General features: G+C 33.6%; 1 protein-coding gene across 1 annotated transcript in view; it reads left to right on the top strand.

Moving 5' to 3' along the window:
• ANKRD31 (ankyrin repeat domain 31) overlaps positions 1 to 19,594 on the top strand; it is a 154,584-nt gene that overhangs the window by 8,156 nt on the left and 126,834 nt on the right. The window contains exons 2-4 of the mRNA XM_079146035.1: positions 6,829 to 6,902; positions 11,999 to 12,108; positions 15,922 to 15,962. Coding sequence (XP_079002161.1) covers positions 6,829 to 6,902; positions 11,999 to 12,108; positions 15,922 to 15,962 — 225 coding nt within the window. The remainder of the gene's footprint in view (positions 1 to 6,828; positions 6,903 to 11,998; positions 12,109 to 15,921; positions 15,963 to 19,594) is intronic.

The following is a 19,594-nucleotide window of genomic DNA, read 5'->3' as shown; positions in this document are numbered from 1 at the left end:
TACATGAAAAGAAATTATTTTATGTATAGAACTCAGCTACACATGCCAAATAAGATGTGCTCTAAGGAAATAAAGAACTGCAAAATAACTTTCTTTTTTTAATAGATTAAAAAATTTAATAAAACATGAATTTCAAGTATCTTATTAAAGGAAATTATCTAATTCTTAGATTTCAAAAATATTATCTACATCATGTGCAACCAGAAGAATGAGAAGTTATACTCCATTTATGTATGGTGTGTTGAAATGCATTCTACTGTCATGTGATACTAGTTAGAACAGATAAAAAATTATATAATTAACCTTTATAAAAAAGTCACAAAATACAAGTTGAATCAGCTAAATATTATGGGTAACCTTGCAGTTTACTAATAAAAGAAAGAAAAAAAGATGTTTGTAGATTTTTATGTATAGTAATTTCCTGAGAATTTCTTTTCAAATCCTTTTATCATGTACAACATGATTTAAAAATGTAAAAAAAGGCACTTCTCTGCTGGGCATTAAACCTTGAAACATTTTAGACTTCTCCAATTTAGTGATGCTTTTTTACGTAAAAAGGGATATATATATATATATATATATATATATATATGTACAGAATACATATAATAAAGCAAGGTGGCCCCTACTTGGTAAACTTTGGAGAGAAATACAGCTTTTTAGTTAGTGTTGAGACAAAGCAGAGAACCTGATTCTTGCCAGTTGCATTTGAATCTTTGCAAAAGTCCACTGGGCACTGAGAAATGCAAAATAACTTTCTTAAGTAATCACATTATTAATTTATGGACTGTAAATATGGCATCCCACTAAAAAGAGCCAGGGCTCCATTGGAGATGATGATGTTCTAGGTCTGAGGCAAGAGATGTATAAGATGATTTATTGAAAGAGACTAAAAAGACATAGAATCCTGGATTTCTTATACTGTGAAGGTAGTAAGGACTAATGGTTTAGTTTGCTTGGAATACCCTAACAAAATTCTATAGACTTGGCTTAAATGAATTAAATTAATTTAATCACAGTTCTGGAGGCTAGAGGTCCAAGATCAAGGTGCCAGCAGGGTTGTTTTCTCCTAAGGCCTGTCTGCTTGGCTTGTAGATAGCATTTTTTTCTTCTTGTATCTTTACCTGGTCTTTTCCTCAGTTGTACATACACTGCTGGTGACTTTCTGTCTTAGAAGACTCCAGTCATATTAAATGAGACCCTAGTGACCTCATTTAATCTTAATTGCCTCTTTAAAGACATTATCTCCAAATACAGTCATATTAGTGGTTAGGGTTTTCACCATATGAAATTTGTGGGGACACAGTTCAGCCCATAAGTAAGGTTATCATGTCAAACAACTCATGAACCACTTTGAAGAAGCACTTACTAAGAAAAGGTGGAACAATTTGATAAGAATAATAACAGCAGTGGATTTAAATCTATAAGTTCCTAATAGTCTTTTCTTAAAAACAAAACAAAACAAAACTTACTTTATTCTGAAAACTAGTCAAGGAAGAGAAAGAAGTAGGCATTTATCTTTCCTTTCCTTTGTAGACTGTATCTGAGTTCCCTGTTGATAATGTGTCTTAACTGAGGGTAATTATTTACAAACTGATGAGCAAAAGGTTTTTAAAATATGTACTCCAATAATAAATTGAGAAAGAATGATAAATTAAAATATCTCATGTGTTCCATGTATTCCATAGGAAGTATGAGTGGATCTAGGCAGTGCTCCTCAATGGGCACTAACATCATAAAAAGCATATCAACCATACTCTGTTATTGCTTGTTTTGAGTACGTACATGTCCTCCAAAAGTGAGCTTTAATTAGATTAGACTTCTTGTCCTGCTGGGAATTACAGGACAGAAAACCATGTTAAATGACATACAATCAGCAATTCCAAAATATGGGGTACTCTGTAGGGAAAACAACTCAGTTTCTTTAATAAATAAATTACAATGGGGCAGGGAAGGAGGGATAATCAATAGATTTATTGAAAGAGACTAAAAAGACATAGAATCCAAATGTAAGTGTGTGTCAAGGTACACACTTACATTGTTTTGATCCTATATTGAACAAAGTGACTATAATGGGAGAGAGACAGTAGGAAAATTATGACTATCATCTATTAGTTTTCTTTTGCTGTGTTATGACTTATTCTAAAATTCAGTGTCTTAAAGTGGTTAACACTTGTAGTTTCTTTGGGCTAGGAATACAGATGTGTCTTAATTGAGTACTCTGCTCAGGGTATCTCACCTTTTTACCAGGTACATTCAAGGTTTCAGCCAGGGCTCCAGTCATCTCAGGGTTTCACTGTGAAGCATCCACTTCTCATGTAGTTGTAGAATTCAGTTTCTTTCTGGCTGTTGGTTGGGCTTAGTTCACCTCCGACTTTTTTTTTTGGTACTGGGGATTGAACTCGGGAGCGCTTAACCACTGAGCCATATCCCCAGCCCCCCCTTTTTTAAAAAAAAAATTATTTGTTCTTTTTAGATATACATGACAGTAGAGTATATTTTGACATATTTATACAAGCATGGAGTATATCTTATTCTAATTAGGATCCCAGTCTTTTGGTTGTACATGGTGTGGAGATTCATTGTGATGTATTCATATATGTACATAGGAAAGTTGTGTCAGATTCATTCCACTGTCTTTCCTATTCCCCCTCCCTCCCCTTCAAATCCAATGAACTTCTCTCCTCCCCACCACCACTTGTGTGTTAGCAGCCACATATCAGAGAGAACATTTGACCTTTGGTTTTTTGGGGATTGGCTTATTTCACTTAGCATGATAGTCTCCAGTTCCATCCATTTACTGGCAAATGCTATAAAGTCATTCTTTTTTATAGATGAGTAATATTCCTCTGTGTATATATACCACATTTTCTTTATCCATTCATGTGTTGAAGGGCACTTAAGTGGTTCCATAGCTTAGCTATTGTGAATTGAGCTGCTACAAACATTAATGTGACTATGTCACTGTAGTATATTGATTTTAATTCTTTTCTATATATTCTGAGTAGTGGGATAACTGGGTCAAATGGTGGTTTTGTTCCTAGTTTTTTTTTTTTTTTTTCAATTTTTAATTTTTTAAGAATTTGTTCTAATTGGTTATACTGTTCCTAGTTTTTTGAGGAATCTCCATACTGGTTTCCAGAGTGGTTGCACCAATTTGCAGTTCCACCAGCAATGTATGAGTGTACCCTGTTCCCTGCATCCTCACCAACATTTATTTTACTTGTGTTCTTGATTGTTGCTATTCTGATTGGAGTGAGATGGAATCTCAGTGTAGTTTTAATTTGCATTTTTCTAATTGCTAGAAATGTTGAACATTTTTTCACGTATTTGTTGACCATTTGTATTTCTTCTGTGACATGCATGTTCAGTTCCTTTACCTATTTATTGGGTTATTTGTTTTTTTGCTATTAAGTTTTTTGAGTTCTTAATATATCCTAGAGATTAATGCTCTATCTGAGGTGCAGGTGGCAAAAATTGTCTCCCATTCTGTAGACTCTCTCTTCACACTCTTGTTTCCTTTGCTGTGAAGCTTTTTAGTTTGATCATCCACTTATTGATACTTGATTTTACTTCTTAGGTTTTAGGAGTCCTGTTGAGGAATTCTGTTCCTAAGCTGACATGATGGAGAGTTGGGTCTACATTTTCATCTAGTAGGTGCAGGGTTTCTGGTCTAATGTTCAGGTATTTGATCCACTTTGAATTGAGTTTTGTGCAGGTGAGAAATAGGGGTTTAATTTCATTCTGCTACATATAGATTTCCAGTTTTCACAGCATCATTTGTTGAAGAGGCTTTCTTTTCTCCACTGTATGTTTTTGGCATCTTTGTCTAGTATGACATAACTATATTTCCGTGGGTTTATTTCTGTGTCTACCATTCGTTCCACTGGTCTTCTTGCCTATTTCGGTGCCAATATCATGCTGTGTTTGTTACTATAGCTCTGTAGTATAATTTAAGGTCTGTTATTGTGTTGCCTCCTGATTTGCTTTTCTCACTAAGGATTGCTTTGGTTATTCTGAGTCTCTTATTTTTCCAAGTGAATTTCATGACTGCTTTTTCTATTTATATGAAGAAAATCATTGGAATTTTAATAGCAATTGCATTAAATCTGTATAGCGTTTATGGTAGTATGGCCATTTTGACAATATTAGTTTTTGTCTACCCTAGACCATGGGAGATCTTTCCATCTTCTAAGTTCTTCTTCAATTTATTTCTTTAGTGTTGTATAGTTTTTGTATTTTTATTTTGAGACAGGGTCTTGCTAAGTTGCTTAGGACCTCACTAAATTGCTGAGGCTGGCTTTGAACTCCTGCCTCTGCCTTCTGAGCTGCTAGGATTACAGGTGTGTACTACCATGCGTGTCTTCACCTCTGACTCTTTTTTTTTTTTTTTTTTTTTTTTAATTTTGTTTTAGTTGTAGGTGGACACAATACCTTTATTTTATATTTATGTGGTGCTGAGGATTGAATGCAGGGCCTCATGCATGCTACGTGAGTGCTCTGTCACTGAACCACAACCCCAGCCCACTCACCTCTGAATGATTGGTGGCCACTTTGAGTTTACTATGTAGGCTTGTCCGTAGTATAGTTCACAACATGACAAGCTGACTTTCATCAAAGTGGGGAAGAGAGTGTATAAGAGGGAGAACATGATGCAAGCTAGTGACTTCTTGTGAGCTGGTCTCAGGAGTAACATCTGATCATATTTGCTATATTCTGTTCATTAAAAGAATTACTGGGTCCAGCCTATCCTCAAGGGAAAAAATTACATAGGGCATACATATCAGGAGCTGTTTTACAGTCTGCTTACCACAGCCTAAATTTAATGATATTAAAGAATTATTGACTTTTTAGGTGTGATAATTATGGTTATTTTCAAAGACATGATTATTACTATATTGATTTTTTATATTTTAGAGTAAACATACCAAAATATTTCCATATGAAATGATATAATGTGTGTGGAATGCACTTTAAAATAATCCATTGGGGGATTGGGGTTGTGGCTCAGTGGTAAAGCGCTTGCCTCTCACAGGTTAGGCCCTGGGTTTGATCCTCAGTACCACATTAAAACAACAACAACAAACAAAGGTGAAATTCTTTAAAAAAAAATCCATTGGGAGACCAGCAGGGGGCAGAGTTGGTGCTGATATTTGAAATTTTCTGTTAAAATAAGTAAGTAGAAAAGAACATGAACAAGTAAGTAAACAAAAGACTTTAGTACCAAACTGCACATTCATGTCTTAACACAAATAATTCACTGTTGCATTCTTTTATTTTGGACAACTTTTTAAAAATAATTTTTTATTGTAGTAAAATATGTATTACATAAAATTTACTATATCTACCTTTCTTTCTTTTGTACTGGAGATTGAACCCAGAGGCATTTAACCACTGAGCCATATCCCCAGCCCTTTTTAATATTTTATTTAGAGACAGGATCTCATTGAGTTGCTGAGTTTAGGCCTTTGCTAAATTGCTGATGCTAGCTTTGAACTGGCAATCCTTTGGCCTCACCCTCCCAAGCTGCTATGATTACAGGTGTACAGCACTGTACCTGGCACCATATCTACCATTTTTTAAGTATTCGTTTAAGTACATTCACATTGTTCTGCAACCATTAATATTTCCTCATGATCCTGAACTGATGTGTACCTGTTAAATAATAACTCCTCATTCTCCCCTCTCTCCACCCATGCCAATCACCATTTTACCTTCTATTCTATGAGTTTGACTACTCTAGGTACCTCATATGAGTTGAATCATGTAATATTTGTTTTTTCGTGTCTGGATTATTTCACTTAGCATAATGTGTTCAATATCTATCCATGTTACAGCATGTATCTATCTTTTTCTTTTTAAAGCAGAATATTTCATTGTATGTTTACACCATATTTATCCATATATCTATTGATGAACATTTGGTTTGTTTCCTCCTTTTCGTTATTATGAATCATGCTTCTCTGAACACAGATATACAAAGATCTGTTCAAGTCCCTGCTTTTATTTTAGTTCTTTTGAGTATATACCCAGAAGTGGAATTGCTAGATCAAATGGCAATTTTTAGTATATTAAGGAATCAACCATACTGTTTTTCAGAGTAATGCTATTTTGCATTTCCACCAACAACACATATGAGTTCCAGTTTCTTCACATCCTTACCAACACTTATTTTTTAAAATTTTTAATATTTTTTACAGCAGCCATCGTAAGGATTGTGAAGTGGCATTTCACGTAATTTTTTATTTTTATTTCCTTAATGATTATTGATGTTGGGCATCTTCTCATGTATTTATTGGCCATTTGTACTTCCTCTTTGCAGAAATGTCTTTTCAAATCCTTTGCCCATTTTTTATATATTTTTTTGAGATGGTGTTCTGTTGTAATTACCAAGGGGCTAGTCTCAAACTTGTGATCCTCCTGCTTCAGGCTGCCAGTAACTGAGTCTACAAGTGTTCATCACATACCTAATTTTCTTTGCCTACTTTTTCAATAGAAGAGATAAATACTTATGTCTGCTGAGTAGCATACTCACCATGGAGGGTTACTGGTATTTATTAATTATATAGCCCTCATTAGATTTGGAGTGTTTTTGAGGGCTAAGGCTGTGTGTCTTCTCTCTTGGTCACATTGATGCTACTTCAAACATAGTGAGAAGTAAATGTGAAAATTAAAGTGGACATTTCACATTACCTTGAAATAAAAGTATTCAAAGTGGTGCAACTAAGAATTATAGCAAGTGTAAGTATAATAAAAATGATAGTTAAAATGTTAGTCTTTGTTTCAGAAACATGATAATAATGTACTTTCTCTTTTGGTTTCCAAAAGGTTGCTCTTTGATCAAGACACGTCTCTTAGATCTGAGTTCACTGTTCATCCTGGTATAAGTGGATTGTGCAAAGGTGAGAATGATTCTTTTCAATAAGAATTATCATATTATTTTCCCAACTATTATCATTCCATTACCACAGCAGGTGTGTCTCTTTCATTGACCGACTGATTGCCAAATTAGATTCCAATTTGTCTTACTGACAAACCCTATTCACGATAGATTTTCATGAATTTACTAAGTGGTGTATGTACCAGACTACCACAGCACCGTCTTGCTTCAGCACCTTCAAATTTAATATGATCATTGTTCTCAATCTTGATTCCTTCCATGGGCATTTTGTAGAATATGGCAAGTGCCAGAGTCTCCTCAGTTGTTTCTATAAAGAGGCATCAAGCAAGCCTACCAGTCTTTTAAATTGCTACATATTATTCCTCATATGAATGTATCTTATTTAATGAATTAACATGTTTATGATGTTTCTCAATTTTCTTACAAAAATAAATATCCTAGTACTTCTACAATTGCTTACTTTTCTGATTATTACCTTAGAATAATAATCTAAAAGTTGATTTACTCTTAAGGGATTTTCACATGTCAGCTATTGATACATATTGCCCCTAAAAAGATGGTTTTTGCCCCCTAGATCCAACAAGACATATTCACTCTGCCAGATAATTTTTGTATGTGAATTGCTTGCATTGTTTCTAATTATTTTAATTTCATTATTAATTTATAAGAGCATTTTATGTATAAAAAATACAAACTTGTTGTCATGTGTATTATACTTTTACCCAGTTTCTTGGTTATCTTTTAATTTTATTCATGATACATTTTGCAGTGAAGAAATTTTATATAGTATCATCTGTCAGTCTTTTCTGTCAGGGTTTCTTTCTTTCTTTCTTTTTTTTTTTTCCCAAATAGAATAACTTTACCTACCTCAAAACTATAAAATATATTCTATCTTTATTTCCATTTGTTTATATCTTCTACATTCATATCTTTAATATTTTTAGATTATTTTGACATATGGGGAAATAAAAAGGATCTAACTTAATTTTTTCAAATGGTTAGCCAATCACCCTAATATTATTTTTTGAGTAATCAATCTTACTCTGTTTAAAATAACATTGTTGTCATATATACACATATATATTTCCCACTCTGTTTTGTTTCACTGATCTATGTGACTATTTCTGTGCCATCACTACATTATTTTATCATTTTCAGATTTTAGTACATTTTTGTATGTGATAATGAAAATATCCTATATACAGTATCTAGCTACAGTGTTCACACTAAGTTTCATTGTTACAGGCAGCAAGCTTGGCAAAGTGAGACTTTACAAGACTTTACCCACTGTATGCTTCCAATTTGCCTTTTTGTAATTTTTTTTTTGTTTTTTTTCCGGTACTGGGGGTTTGAACCCAGGGCCTTGTGCTTGAGAGGCAAGCACTCAACCAACTGAGCTATATCTCCAGCCCCCTTTTTTGTAATTTTTGTTGGCCATGTTTTTTCTGAGTTGGGTGGTTTTCTGGAATTCTTTTTTTTATTTTATTTTATTTTATTTATTTATTTATTTATTTTTTTATTGTAAACAAATGGGATACATGTTGTTTCTCTGTTTGTACATGGCGTAAAGGCATACCATTTGTGTAATCATAAATTTACATAGAGTAATGTTGTTTGATTCATTCTGTTATTTTTTCCCTTCCCCCCACCCCTCCCACCCCTCTTTACCCTGTATACAGTACTTCCTTCCTCCATACTTGCCCCCCTCCCTAACCCTAACTCTAACCCTAACACTAACCCTTCCCTCCCCCCCATTATGTGTCATCCTCCACTTATTAGCGATATCATTCGTCCTTTGGCTTTTTGAGATTGGCTTATCTCACTTAGCATGATATTCTCCAATTTCATCCATTTGCCTGCAAATGCCGTAATTTTATCATTCTTTATGGCTGAGTAATATTCCATTGTATATATATACCACAGTTTCTTTATCCACTCATCAATTGAAGGGCATCTAGGTTGGTTCCACAGTCTGGCTATTGTGAATTGAGCAGCTATGAACATTGATGTGGCTGTGTCTCTGTAGTATGCTGATTTTAAGTCCTTTGGGTATAGGCCAAGGAGTGGGATAGCTGGGTCAAATGGAGGGTCCATTCCAAGTTTTCTAAGGAATCTCCACACTGCTTTCCAGAGTGGCTGCACTAATTTGCAGCCCCACCAGCAATGTATGAGTGTACCTTTCTCCCCACATCCTCGCCAACACCTGTTGTTGCTCGTATTCTTGATAATCGCCATTCTAATTGGGGTGAGATGGAATCTTAGGGTGGTTTTGATTTGCATTTCTCTTATTACTAGAGATGTTGAGCATTTTTCCATATGTTTGTTGATTGCTTGTAGGTCTTCTTCTGTGAAGTGTCTATTCATTTCCTTAGCCCATTTGTCGACTGGATTATTTGAATTCTTGGAGTAGAGTTTTTTGAGTTCTTTATAGATTTTGGAGATTAGTGCTCTATCTGAAGTATGATTGGCAAAGATATTCTCCCACTCTGTAGGCTCTTTCTTCGCATTGCTGATAGTTTCCTTTGCTGAGAGAAAGCTTTTTAGTTTGAATCTATCCCAGTGGTTGATTCTAGCTTTTATTTCTTGTGCTATGGGAGTCCTGTTAAGGAAGTCTGATCCTAGACCAACAAGGTGAAGATTTGGACCTACTTTTTCTTCTATAATCTGCAGGGTCTCTGGTCTGATTCCGAGGTCCTTAATCCATTTTGAGTTTAGTTTCGTGCATGGTGAGAGATATGGGTTTAGTTTCATTCTGTTGCATATGGATTTCCAATTCTCCCAGCACCATTTGTTGAAGAGGCTATCTTTTCTCCATTGCATATTTTTGGCCCCTTTGTCTAGTATGAGAAAATTGTATTTATTTTGGTTTGTGTCCGTGTCCTCTATTCTGTACCATTGATCTACCTTTCTATTTTGGTACCAATATCATGCCGTTTTTGTTACTTTTGCTTTGTAGTAGAGTTGAAGATCTGGTATTGCAATACCCCCTGTTTCACTCTTCCTGCTAAGGATTGCTTTAGCTATTCTGGGTTTCTTATTTTTCCAGATGAATTTCATAATTGCTTGCTCTATTTCTGTAAGGTACGTCATTGGGATTTTAATTGGAATTGCATTGAATTTGTATAGCACTTTAGGTAGTATGGCCATTTTGACAATATTAATTCTTCCTATCCAAGAACATGGAAGATCTTTCCATCTTCTAAGGTGTTCTTTAATTTCTTTCTTTAGTGTTGTATAGTTCTCATTGTAGAGGTCTTTCACCTCTTTTGTGAGATTGATTCCCAAGTATTTTATTTTTTTCGAGGCTATTTTGAATGGGGTAGTTTTCCTAATTTCTCTTTCTGAAGATTCATCACTTATGTATAAAAATGCGTTGGATTTATGGGCATTGATCTTGTAACTTGCTACTTTACTGAATTCACTTATGAGTTCTAAGAGTTTTCTGGTGGAATTTCCAGGTTCCTCTAAATATATAATCATGTCATCAGCGAACAGGGATAGTTTGAGTTCTTCTTTTCCAATTCGTATCCCTTTAATTTCTTTGGTTTGTCTAATTGCTCTGGCCCGAGTCTCAGGTTTTCTGAAATTCTAATAAATTTAGAGTTACCCCTAAGGAAGCTCTTCCTTTTCCTATGTTGAGTGACATATTGTGTTTTAGTTGATTTGGGCTGCTGTAACAAAATAACATAACCTACCTGGCTTAAACCACAGACTTTTATTTCTCAAGAATTCCAGGAGCTTGGAGGTTCAAGATCAAAGTGCTGGGAGATTTGGTGCTTGATGAGGGACCCTTTTCCTGGCTTACAGACAATTGCCATATTTCTGTGTGTTCATATGATCTGATCTTTGTATTCATGTAGGGAGCACTCTGGTTTATTTCCTTCTTTTTATAAGAATGGTAATCCAATTATGAGGGTTCCACTCTTGTGAATTCATCTAAACCAATTAGCTCCAGCAGCCGTGGGGTGTGGTGGCCAGTATTAGCACATAGGGGTTAGGGCTCACCACAAGAATTTGGGGAAAATGTGGTATATTTATACAATGGAATATTACTCAGCCATAAAGAATAATAAAATTATGGTATTTGCAGGCAAATGGGTGAAACTGGAGAATATCATGCTAAGTGAGATAAGCTGATCTCAAAAAACCAAAGGAAGAATGATCTCGCTGATAAGCAGATGATGACACATAATGGGGGGGAGGGGGCAAGAATGGAGGAAGAAGGGACTAGAGGGAAAAGAGGGGTGGGAGGGGTAGGAGGATAGGGAAAAAATAACAGAATGAATCAAACAACATTACCCTATGTAAATGTATGATAACACAAATGGTATGCCTTTACTCCATGTACAGAGAGTCAACATGTATCCCATTTGTTTACAATAAAAATAAATTTAACAAAAATTTGGGGAGAGATATAAACATTTAGTCCATAGGAAGCTGTTTACCATTGTTTAGGTTTCCTTTAATCCATTCCCATCTTTTGATCTATAAGAGGTACATTTTGTTTTATTTCATGATTGCTGCAGATGAAAGAAAAAGCAACTATTCATTTCTTTTGGTTTTTTTTTTTTTTAAAGAAGAATTAAAATATGGGTTTGATTTACCATTTTGAAAACAAAACTGATTTTTCTTCAATTATATACTAATTATGAACTTTAAAATACGATCTAAAGTGAAGTGGGGAAAAAGTTTATTTTCTTGTGATATTTAAGTTTATTTTCTGTACTTATCTATTGTATTCATTCATCCTGAAACAGAGAAATATCAAGTGTTATTTCATTCAGTGTAGCATATGTGTCTTCTCCTAACGGGAAACTTTAAAACATTGACACATAAAAGTGACAGTTAAGAAATTAAACACAAAGGGTTTTATTTGGTTTCAAGTTTTTTGTTTGTTTTTGTTTTGTTTTGTTTTTTGTGCTGGGATTGAACCTAGGGCCTTGCCCAACCTAAGCACCCTCACTACCACTGAGCTATACCCTTAGCCCCTACAAAATTATTTTTAATGAAATTTTTAATATCTATGAAATCCTGAGTCATTGTCAAAGCAGATCAATACAACTATTGCAAATGACTTATGATTATATTTCATTCTAGGCATGCCTTCTCCTGAGATTCAACTTGGACACAAACTCAGTGAGGGTCTGCAAGAGCAAATGAATGAAAATAAGATGATGACTGTTCTTAGTGTGGATACAGTATCACAGGTGTGGAGCCATAAGTATGATTGAATACATACTTACAAAAATTGAAAATATTTTCTCATAGTGGCGAATTAACAATGACAATTCTGTTTCTACCTTTTTGCTTCTTTCCTTCCTCTTTCCTTTCTTTAAAACTATCTCTTAATCTTAATCTCTTAATTCTATTTCTTTGCTGCAACTTTGGTGAAGTTCATTTGTTTGAGGAGGGAGGATATATAATATCCCCCCCTGCCCATAGCTTTCTTGTTCTGTTAGATATATGTAAGAGAAAGGAACAGAGGTTAAAATAGGATTATAATAGTTGAAATTTTCATCTCCATTATGTCAGAGATCATTTTAAATTTGTGAAGAACTTGCTAGTCTTTATAATATAATTTGAGATTTGGACTGCTAAAGACCTTTCTGTTGTTTTACTTGTATAAATATATGTGTTGTGTAGACACACACTTAGCTTAAGAATTTTTGTTTCTTAATGCAAACACCATGGGGAATGGTAAGGGGTGATTCAGTAAGCACTTCAGTCAGTGGGAATGGTCAGAAGTTCCAAAGACTGTCTGTGAGGTCTGCTTAATATTGTACCTAGGAAGGTTTATCATAGTGATTATCTCTGATAAGGAGAAAAATTCAACACCAAATATTTGTCTTTGAAACTAAGATATGTATACTTGGCTCCTAATAATTTGTTTAAAAATTTGGTTTATAATTTCTGAGTTAAGGAAAAAATTTTCCTCTAGCTTCAGTAACTGTGAAATGAAATAATTTTTTCCATTTATTTTATAAGCACTTGCTATGTGATTATTATACCAGGTCCTCAATTGTATCTAAGCACAGGGTTTTAAAAGCTTGATTATCAGCCTCCTTTGTATAGCTTTAAAAAAAATGAATTTCCAGATTGTGCTTGAGTAGAACCTGGAAGTGCCCGTTTTTTTTTTGAAAGCCTCCCAAGTAATTTCTGATCAGCCAGGTTGGAGAAATTGCCTTTGAAGACTTGAAGAGTTAATGAATGTATCTTTCAAAAGTTTATCATCACATATAAATTAACTATCTGGTGACTATGAGCTTGTAAAATTAGGATGAGAAGAAAATGAAATACTTTGTGTATTCCTCTTTTTCTTTGGAAAACTAAATATCTCCTTTAACTTTTCTTTTTACCTCCATTGGAAGGAAGGGTTTACAGTAAAACTTACATAATATAACTCATGTATTTAAATACCTATGAACAAATTTTAATAAATACTGTTTCCCAAATTGAAATTTATTACTATTTTCACCTGGTGTTTACTTTTATTCTATGAAGACAAACCTTTTGAAATTATAAGTATATGAGAGAAATTAATTTAATCAAATACAGAATTGGAGAGACTTGATAAAATACTTTTTCAGAGTTAAAATAAAAAGTATATTGTTTTTATACTTGAATCAGATTTCTAAGTAATTGCTACCTAAATACTCAGATACCAATTGGCATTTTGACTTCAAAGAAGACTATTTTAGAAATGATGGCCTTTTAAAAATAAAGACAAATAGAAGAAATAGAGGATCTTTGATATGATATCTTCTAATACCTTTGGTTTGAAGTCTTAAAAAACTTTTGGTTTGGGTCTTACAGTAGCCTTTCTAGTTTTTAATGTGCTGGATGGGAAGCAGTTTTAAAATTTTACATGAATAAATTTTGATTTCATTTGGAGAGTTTAGTGATATATTTGGAGACATTGGTGTCTATAAAATAGCATGTGATAGTTAATTTTGTGTGTCAACTTGCCTCAGTCATGATGTATCCAAATAATTGGTCAAACATTATTTTGTGATAATGTTTCAGATGAGATTAACACTTAAATCAGTGTACTTGAGCAAAACAGATTGCCCTCTGTATTGTGGGTAGACTTCATCTAATCAGTTGAAGGCCTGATTTGAACAAAAAATTCTGCCTCTCCCAGCAAAGGATAATTCTCCAGCAGACTGCCTTTGGACTTCATTTACACCATCATCTCTTCTGGACTTTTGCCTGCTGGTCTTCAGACTTCATCTGTATCATCAGCTGTCTTGGTTTTCTGTCTGCTGACCTTCAGATTGTAACTTCAGCACTGACTTTCTGGGTCTCAAGCCTGACAATCTACACTGTAGATTTGGACTTAGTTTCTATTTTCTGTAATTGTAGGAGACAATTCCTTATAATAAATACCATATATATTTATACATATATACCATATATGTATACATAATACCATATATGTATATACATATATGTGTATATATATGTATATGTATTTGAATACACACACACACACACACACACACACACACACACACACATACACACATACACATACACACATACACCCCTCTATTGGGTTCCCTGGAGATCCTTGAGTAATACAGTGGGCATTGCTGGTCTCATAGTCAATATTTGGTCACCTCTAAGATACTTGTTAGGGAATAATAATAATTATTATAATAAGCAATTATTTTAATTGTGATTATTATAAATATAATAATGATTATTATAAACATAATTATAATGATTATATATTTATAATAATCATTATTCAGTCTTGCAGTTATTAAAAGCAGGCTACTTCTACTACTATCTGTTCTCTGAAATGCAGAACTCTGAAAGGTGTAGATCCAGGTTGAATCCTTTTCCCTTTCTATAGCCTCCTTCATCCACCATATCTCTACATAGAAGTGGATTCATTCAAATAAATGTTGAGAAGGATCTATAAGATTTAGTGAAAATTAAAATACTTTTGTGCATCAAAAGATACTGCCCATGGAATGGGAGAAAATATTTGCAAATTGTCTCTGATAAGGGATCGATGTCCAAAATATATAAAGAAGTCTTACTGTGTAAAAACAACAACAACAAGAAAAGAACAATTTAATAGTAGGCAAAGGAATTGAATAGATATTTCACCAAAGAAGATAATACAAATGACCAGTCGACACAGGCAAAGATGCTCAGCATCACTAATCATTAGGGAAGTACAAATAAAATCATTTTGAACTCATTAGAATGACTGTTACAAAAAAATAACCCAGAAAATAAGTGTTGACAAGGATGTAGAGAAATTGAAATATTTGTGCTTTGCAGATGGGAAAGTAAAATGGTACAGTCCTATGGGAAATAAGGCAGTTTCCTCAAAAATTTGAACATAGAATCATCATATGATCTAGCAATTCTACTTCTGAGGGTATGCCTGAAAGAAGTAAAAGCAGGGACTTGAAGAAATATTTCTACACTCATCTTCATAGCAGCTTTATTCATAATAGCCCAGAAAGATGGAAGGGAAGCAATGGAAATGTCCTCGATGATGAATGGATATACAGAATGTGACATATTCCTGCAGTGGAAATTATTCAGTCTTAAAGAAAGAAGAAAATACTAATATATGCTACTAAATGGATGAATCTCAAAGATATTGTACTATGTGAAGTAAAGAAGCCCCCCAAATGACATTATTGTATGATTCCTCTTTTATGATATTCCTAGTATAGGCAAACTCAGAGAGACAGGAGTTAGAATGGTGGTTGCCATGGGTGGAGAGAGAAAGAAATAGGGAATTTGTGTTTAGTGGATATGGAGTTTCAGTTTGAGAACTCAAAAATGTTCTGAACATAAATGGTGGCAGTGTTTGCACAATAGCATGAATTACTTAAGACCACAGAACTGTACACCTAAAAATGGTATGATGGTAAATTTTTATATGTATATTACCACAATAAAATAATACAAGAAGTTCTTAAATGTTCAATTTTTAGCTTGTTTTATTAGATTAGCACACATCAGTTGAAAAAAACTACTGTTTTTCTTCCTAGCAACCTGAAGATGAAACAACACGAAATCAAGCTGGGTTACAGTAAGTACACCAATTTTTGACTTTATTATATTGTGTTTTTTTTTTGTCATATTTGTATATCTGAGATGTCTTCATTTTATTAAGAGTTTTAGAATTATTGTATATTTTTAAAATAATTGCTCATTTAGTAGCATAAATATGTTTACAAACATTGCGGGTAAGATTCATTTCATAAGAAGACTGAATCAGATTAAGAGAAATTGATGCTATTAATATAGTGTAAAAGTGAGTTTATAGCATAGCGTAAGGGAAGAATTTGTAGAGCTTATTGAAGTTAAGAGTTAATGCAACTATTAAACTTTGAGAGACTCTTCTTTCAGTTCTTTTAAAACATTGATTCTCAGAGTATGCTCTGTGAATTCCTGAGAACTCCCTAGAATTTCCTGATATTCTTTTAAAGTCTCTTAAGGTCAAAACTATTTTCATAATAAAAGTAACATATTATTTGCCCCTTTCATGGTGCTTCCATTTGCAGTATCAGTGCTAAAGCAGTGGTGGGTAAAATGTTGGAGCCTAGTAGAAACCAGGGCAGTGGCATCAAACAAACAATACTGTAGTTATCTTATTTTCATTGCCATGTACTAGCAGTTAAAAAAAAAAAAAACATGATTATCTTAATAGATGCAGAAAAAGCATTTGACAAAATGCAGCATCCATTCATGGTTACAACATTGGAAAAACTAGAAATAGAAGGAACATACCTCAAAATTGTAAAAGCTAAATATGACAAACCCAAGGCCAACATAATTCTAAATGCAGAAAAACTGAAAGCATTCCCTCTAAAAACAGGAACATGACAGGGATGCCCACTTTCACCACTTCTATTCAACACAGTCCTTAAAACTCTAGCCAGAGCAATTAGGCAAAAGATAGAAATTAAGGCTATGAATAGGAAAAGAAGAGCTCAAACTATCTCTGATTGCTGACACCATGATTTTATATTTAGAAGACTCAAAAAACTCCACCAGTAAACTTCTAGAACTCATAAATGAATTCGACAAAGTAGCAGGATACAAAATTAACACCTGTAAATCAATTGCATTCCTATACTTTAATGATGAATCTATCCCATTCACAATAGCCTCCAAAAAAACAAAATACTGAGGAATCAATCTAACCAAAGAGTTGAAAGATCTCTACAATGAAAGCTACAGAACACTAAAGAATGAAATTGAGGAAGATCTTAGAAGATGGAAAGACCTCCCCTGTTCTTAGATAGGCAGAGTCAATATTGTCAAAATGGCCATAATATCAAAAGTGCTATATAGATGCAATACAGTTTCCCTCAAAATTCCAATGGCATTCTTCATGGAAATAGAAATAGAAAAAGCAGTCTTGAAATTCATTTGGAAAAATAAGAGACCCAGAATAGCCAAAGCAATCCTTAGAGATATGAAGCAGGAGGCATCACAATACCAGACCTTAAATTGTACTACAGAGCCATAGTAACAAAAAACAGCATGGTTGGCACCAAAATAGGCAAGAAGACCAGTGGAACAGAATAGAAGACACAGTTTCTGTATTTTAACTAACTTTTTTTCCTCCTGTGCTGGGAATTGAACGTAGGCTCTCAAGCACACTAGGCAAGTGCTCTACCGCTGAGCTATATCCTTAGTCCTTAAGTAACTTTTAAGAATCTTATAGCTTATAGAATTTTGGTGTAATATCACTGAAGACTATTCGCAATTATCCAAAAAGTCTACTAAAATATTCTCCCTTTTCTGACTGCATAGCAGTGTGAGGCCAGGTTTTTATTAGCTACTTCAAGCAAAATAATAATACAGGCAACATATTAGTCGCAGTATCAGATATAAGAAGGTTTTAAGACCAGGCATAGTAGCACATGCCTGTAATTCAGCTGCTCAGGAGCTGAGGCAGGCAGATTGCACGTTCAAATTTTTTTAATTCGGAGATTGAACCGAGGGATGCTCTGCCAATGAGTTACAGCCACAGCTTCATTCATTCATTCATTCATTCATTCATTCACTAAATTGCCCAGGATGGTCTCATACTTGTGATCCTTCTGCCTCAGTCTACCAAGTATGGCTCATACTTGTGATCCTTCTGCCTCAGTCTACCAAGTAGCTGAGATCACTTGCAGGAAATACTCATGCGAATCACTGCACCTTAGCCTCACTGATTTTTTTTCACTTTGGAAAATATAATTTTCATAAAATAGGTTAATATATTACTGGATTATTATTGTCATTTAAAAACAAATATTTAAACTGTTTTAATTTCTATATTGAAGTATATATAAGCCAAATTAGCTAATGCTCTTTGGTATCCTCAATAATTTTTAAGGGTGTAAAGGAGTCTGAAGATCAAAAAATTTCAGGGTTATTGTAAAATAACCCTTTTACACAATGTATTAGCAATATAAGTTCATTTCAAAAAACTGGAAAAAAGAAAAAAACTAAGGAAGATTAGCGTAGCACATAATCTTACTGCCCAGAAAACCACTGTAAACGTATTGGAAGTTTTTATTTTAGATTTTGGATCATTCACAGTTTTGCATCCTGTTTTCAAAATTTTAAGTAATAGCTTTTTATAGTTATTTTTTCATGTTATTAATGTTTCTTAAATGTGTGAGTTTAATGACCTCATATTTTGTTGTATGACTGATTATATACTATGATTTGTTTAATCATTCTATGATTGGACATTTAGATTATTTGCAATCTTGCCAAATGTACATATTTTAATAATTTAGGAGAAGCTTTGCTGTATTTTCAGATTTACGTCTTAAATTCTTTTACAATTAAAGAAAAAATTCTCATGTTGACTCAAACTATGGTTTTGTATTGTTTTCAATCAGCTTCTTCTCCAAGCATAACATTTTGAGAAAAAAATAGCATTCTTTTCTATTTGCCTCTTAGAAATTATCATTCTATATTATGGGATGGGGGGGAAGGGGGAAAAATGGCAGAATGAATCAAACAACATTGCCCTGTGTAAATTTATGATTACACAAATAGTATGCCTTTACTCCATGTACAGAGAATCAAAATGTAGCCCATTTGTTTACAATAAAAAAAAGAAATTATTCTATATTAGAGATTTCATTTCCATTTTCAAGATGACATATTGATGACTTTTTTTTGGACAAGAGAGGCTGCTCAACTTATTATTCTTGTTTAGGATTTAAGTAGCTAGGCCTGCTGCATAAAAACTTTTCTGAAAACATCTGAAACGAGTTTTTTTTCTTCAAGGAAGGTATCTTGATTGAATTTATGCAGTGTATTAGACTAAGGAAAAAATAGGTGGTTGCCATCAACTGTTATCTCCCTTGGTACAATAAAATAATTTACTTTGCAGATAAAACACATTTTAATAATTTAGTGAAGGAAAAGTTTGTGTTTAAGAAATAAATATTTGTGCATAGAATGGAAAATTGGATTCATATAAAATGAGTATATATTTGCTCATCCAGTAGCCAACTATAACAGCCAAATTTTGCCAAAAAAGGGATTTCATTAGAAGAAATATATACTCTCATACAATCTTCAATCAACTTTTAATTATCCAAAAGCAGAGGATCAGAATTACAGATTAGACATGACCCTTATTTTGCCTCCAGCTTCTTCCTTTCCATATTTCCTACTTTTTCTTAGCCTGCTGTGAAAAAGAAG

The sequence above is a fragment of the Sciurus vulgaris genome, assembly GCF_902686455.1.
Source record: "Sciurus vulgaris genome assembly, chromosome: 6".
Lineage (NCBI taxonomy): Eukaryota > Metazoa > Chordata > Mammalia > Rodentia > Sciuridae > Sciurus > Sciurus vulgaris.
Note: the sequence above shows the minus strand (reverse complement) of the source record. Positions and strands in the feature narration are given on the sequence as shown.